Raw genomic sequence first — 5288 nt, 5'->3', positions numbered from 1 at the left:
ATGGTTTTTTTATCTTTCTTTTCATTGATCCCAACTTCCTAAAAAGATGTTGGAAAAGGTTTGTTAGAAACTCCATAGGTTTTATGGTAAAATCTTTTGTATGGTAAAAAATATACAATTTATAAAGATACATCCACCTATATTGAACTGAACCACCAAGCATAGCTTCTCAAGCTAAGTGGAAATATCCAGGTGGAAATATCTTTTCCAACTTTCAAATGGTTTCAACAATAGCAGTTTGCAAGCATTGTAAGTCATTTACGCGTAACACCCTTGAATATATCACACGAAAGAATGTACACAACTTTGTAATTGCATCCCATGTTGAATTAGGAACCATACTTCTTAGAGAAATTGGCAACAATCTTTGAAGAAATACATGGTACTCATGACTATTGAATTTGTAAAAGCTATTATCATCTACATTAATGCCCCCCCCCCTTTCAAGTTTGAGGCGTATCCGTCCGAGAATTTAAGTTTAATCAACCATTGGCATATTTTAGTTATTTGTTCTTTGCTCAAAGCAAACGATTCTCTTTTTTTTCACATCCTTGTTTCCTTTTGTCCAGGTATTCCATCGCAATCGATTGCTATACATTTCTATATCTTTTCTTGCATTCATATTGTCTTTGCTTTTTGAAGTGTCCATCACGATGTTGAAAATATTTTCAAACACATTTGTCGCAATGTGCATGGGATCAAGGTTGTGTCGTATTAACAACTTCTGCCAATATGGTAGCTCCCAAAAGATGTTCCTCTTAACCCAATTATGAGTAAACTCGAAACCTGGAAATTTTCCATTCTAAGCTCTAAAAGGTTTGCCTTCATAAATAGTTGGAAAGTGTCATACTTTCTCCTAAATTTGATCACCGGTTAATATTGGTGGGGGGCAAGATCGCTTAACCTTATTAGCCAGAAATCTTGTTTTGTCACCCCTATATGTGTGTTGTTCAGGTAAAAATTTTCGATGGTAGTCAAACCAACATGGTTTACTACCATGGTGTAACCGAAACGATCCTAACTCACCCATACAATATGGACATGCTAACTTGCCATCTGTGCTTAATCCCGATAAGATCGCATAAGCAGGAAAGATACTAACTGTCCACAGAAGTAGAGCTTTCATTGTGAAATTGCATTTACTCGAAGCATCATAAGTGACAACATCGTCTGTATATATCATCTTTAATTCGTCAACTAGCAGCCTGAGAAACACATCTAAATTTCGACCTGGGCTCTTTTTTCCATGAATAACTATGCTTAATTGAACATATGGTTCAATTAAGCACATCCAAGGAGGCAAGTTATAAATTGTAAGGAAAATAGGCCAACATGAAACGAGCTTGTATTTGAGTTATTTGGACTGAACCCATCGGTGCATAACCCAAGGCGAACATTCCATGGTTCACATGGAAATTTTGGATGCATCGAGCCGAAATACTTCCAAGCCTCACCATCACTTGGATGAACCATCAAACCTGGTTATGTCTGATCTTCATAGTTCCATGTCATTTGCTATGCCGTCTTTTTTATCAAATACAACCTTTAGAGTCTAGGAGCAACTGGCAAGTACCTCATAACCAAATAAGGAACTAGACTCAGTCTTAGGGATGGCAAAAAAGCCCGAACCCAACGGGGAAACCCGAAAACCGATCATTTCGGGTCAGGTAACGGGTCGTTATCAGGTTTTTATCGGGTTCGGGGCAGGGAGTGGGTTATCCTCGCCCCGACCCGCCCCACCCCGATTATATATATATATATATATATATATATATATATATATATATATATATATATATATATATATATATATATGTATATATATATATATATATATATATATATATATATATATATATATCTTTGAATCCTTTTGATGTTAATTGCACGCATTCAAAGATAAAATACTTACTGTGGACAATCTTTTTAGTTATAAAACATCTGGTGTGAATGATCATTTTTTATGTTTTGACGTATTATAGTAAACTTAAATCAAATAATCTTTTTAGTTATTAACAATCTAGTGTGAATGATCATTTTTTATGTTTTGATGTATTACACTAAACTTGAATCAAATAATTTTTAATATAACGTCCAGTTTATTTTATTAAAGTGATGCATCATATTTTTAATTTAAAAGGGAGGCTAGAACATGTATTTTTTATAAGACATCGGGGTACCCAAAAACGGAATAAAGATTTCATTATGAATTGTTATAAACCCGATAAGATAACCGAAACCCGACGGGAAAACCCAAAAACGGATGGGGCGCCCCGATAAGATACCCGAAAAATATCGGGGCGGGTTTGGGAAACCATGCCCCGCCCCGAACCCGCCCCGTTGCCATTCCTACTCAGTGTGCCACTCTTGTACCGATCATGATCACACAATCGACACATAGTCAAATTAGAATCTTCCCCATAGAATATCATGCAATGGTCTTTGCAAGCATGAATCTTTTTTTCTGGGAGTCTAATTCTTTTTAGAAGCTTCTTCGTCTCATAGAATTTCTCAACCATTTTCTCAGCTTTGGCTAGTATCCGCTTAATTATTGGAAGTATGTGATCATAAGCAGCCTCAGATATATTGTATTCCGACTTCCAATGCAACAACTCTGTTGCAGCTTGTAATTTCGAATAATTTTCACATCCATCCCACAAAGGTTCATCAGCGTCTTCTAACATATCATAGAACCCGTTGGCGGTTGGATTCGGGGGTTCTTCCATTACATCTGTCAACATACGTGTACATCCATTAACATCATCATCATCATCTTCCATCGGATCCTGAATCAGATTAGAAGATTCTCCCTCATGCTGAAATATCGTATTTCTTTCACCATGTGCCCACCAAGTTGTGTAATTAAGAGTGAAACCATTTTGTAACAAGTGAAGCTCTACATCACCTGTTATTTTATAAGACTTGTTCTTGCATTTAGAACAAAGACATCTAATTTAATCCTCATCAACGGTTACTTCCTTAGAAAAAGCAACATCTAGAAATCCTTTGACTGATGCATGATATGTTGTGCTAAGATACCCATAATCTAACCTTTTGTACATACATTCTCTGTCACTACGTGTTGACATAATGACTAGCTACAACCAAATATATAACTACTATTCAGAACTTAGATAATGACTAGCTACAACCAAGTATAAATGAGTTAAATTGGGGAATAAAGTAAAATTATATGAGTTTAATTGATTTATTTTGGCTAAACATATAATTGATTCAATTAGTGTCATGCTCACACTCGCCAAAAAGTTGATTGGAGAAAGAAAAAAGTCAAAGAAAGTCTCATATGATTAGATCAGAATCAAAAAAATAATCAAATACTAGAAACCCGAAAACCAAAATGAAAAACAATGAGGAAACATGAAATGAGGATTAGGAATGTTGCTTTGTGCCAATAGCAGTAATACCTAAAAATGATGCTTGTGATGGAGAAGGACGAAGGAAAAGCACGTCTTTCCTTTCATTCAATAAACATTAGAAACAAACTAATAGATTGACTCACAAGAAACCTCTAGAAGTTGGAGGAATAACATATGCTAAATCTATAAAAGCTGATAAAAAAGATGATATATTTGCTGTGAAATATTCACCTGTTGAAGATGGCAATATAGAAGTGAATCTTGTTGACAATGAAAGCCAGTTGCCTAAAACAAAAGTGAAAAGGAATCCGACCCATAAAGTCAAGAAACGTCAAGAGAAGTCTGTTGTTGCTTATGAGGAACCAGCTCCACAACCACAAGCAAGTTCTATAGAAGTTTATCGGTCAAAGAAGTCAAAGTCATCCAAAAATGACGACTTGGCTTCTGCTTCAGAGGTTACCCCAAATAGGAAGCCCACTATTGAAGTGAGTTTGGAAGGGGAACAACCCAAAGGGACAACTACAACAAGTAAAAACCGGAAAAGAAAACCTAAAACACAAGCCAAATCTAATGACACAATGGAAATCTAAAATGTGAGTGAATTAGATTCAAAGCCAAAAACCAACACAAGTATGAAGAATAAGACAATAAGGCCATGGTAGGTCTGTAGTTGTGGTGGAGTATATGACAAAGGAAAAAGTGACTCAGGGGTATCTTGGGGATATGTTTAAAGTCATTCCAAGTTATGGTCAGGATCTGTAAGATTTCAAGTTAGAAAATGGTTATGTGAGAGAACACTGGAAAACTCCAGAAAAATGGTTATGTGAGAAAACACTGGAAAAACACAAGTTAGAAAATATTTCAAGTCTCTCAAATCAAAAGTCAACTCTCCCTCTAGTTGACAAAAAAAGGGTAGGAATTAGAACATGACACTTATAGACATCTCAAGTGAGTGACATTTACAAAATACAAAATATTAAGTGTGATTTTCTGAATGTCAAAGAAAGTCTCATCTGATTTGCAGTTCTTTTATAACTTCATTAATAAATCTGAAATCATGTTATTTTGTATGAACTGACCAAAACAGAGCAAAGATCCATGAATTGGTCTCCAGGGGTAAAACGGTTAAAAAAACAAAAAATGTAACACCCAGTATCAGAAAGGCCAAGAAAGGAAGGAAAACCCTAAGTCAAAAGGGGGTCAACTCGTCGACTCCAAGGAAGAACTCGACGAGTCGGAACGGGTTCCGTGTCAAAGATTAAGTGACCGACTCGACGAGTTGGCGAGTGGACTCGGCGAGTCTGGTCTGGGTTTGGAAACCCTAATTCCGGGACTTGGTACCCTATTTAAGCATCTTATACTTTTCCCTAGGGTTCATTTACAGCCTCTCTCGTCCAGACCCCAAAACCCTAGCCACCCAACTCCATTGTTTGAGCTTTTGAGAAGATTAAGGGCCTTTAGAGTGCATCTTGGAAGCTTGGAGGGAAAGGAGCAAGGAAGGAAGAGTAGATCCAGCCTCCATATCAACTTGGAAACTGTTAGGAATTGATGGATCCCCTTTCTAGCTTGCCTTTTTGTCACAATTGGATCATTTCCAAGTAGAATCCGAGTATTAAGCCTTTGAGGATGGATTGGACAAAAAATCTGGACACTCTTAAGCTTTAGAAGCTCAAAGTTGTCGGCTTTATCCAGTTAAGGTCCCATTTCATGACCTAGGCCTTCATTGTACCTTGGATTAAGTGTTCTAGCCTCATAGCACCTTGCATGCACGTAAAGTTAGCAACTTTACGTGCAATGCTAGCATTAGGAGTCCAGATCTATGAGTTGGAAGTGTTGGAATGGACTGTAATCGACCGAATAGAGATGTCACAAGGTGGACTCGACGAGTCCGTTCATGGACTTGGCAAGTCG

The 5288-nt window shown here is 36.9% G+C and overlaps 1 protein-coding gene across 1 annotated transcript; it reads right to left on the bottom strand.

Moving 5' to 3' along the window:
- Positions 1-499: 499 nt before the first annotated feature.
- On the bottom strand, positions 500-3089 carry LOC145127274 (uncharacterized). Its single transcript, XM_079062498.1, has 4 exons — positions 3065-3089; positions 2374-2905; positions 1027-1205; positions 500-786 (listed from the first exon to the last, which is right to left on the bottom strand). Exons 1-4 carry the CDS (start codon positions 3087-3089, stop codon positions 500-502), a joined length of 1023 nt encoding a protein of 340 aa, XP_078918624.1.
- Between the last annotated feature and the right edge of the window lie 2199 nt (positions 3090-5288).

Source organism: Lactuca virosa, chromosome 7 (genome assembly GCF_052849685.1).
Source record: "Lactuca virosa cultivar CGN04683 chromosome 7, Lactuca_virosa_CGN04683_v6, whole genome shotgun sequence".
NCBI lineage: Eukaryota > Viridiplantae > Streptophyta > Magnoliopsida > Asterales > Asteraceae > Lactuca > Lactuca virosa.
Note: the sequence above shows the minus strand (reverse complement) of the source record. Positions and strands in the feature narration are given on the sequence as shown.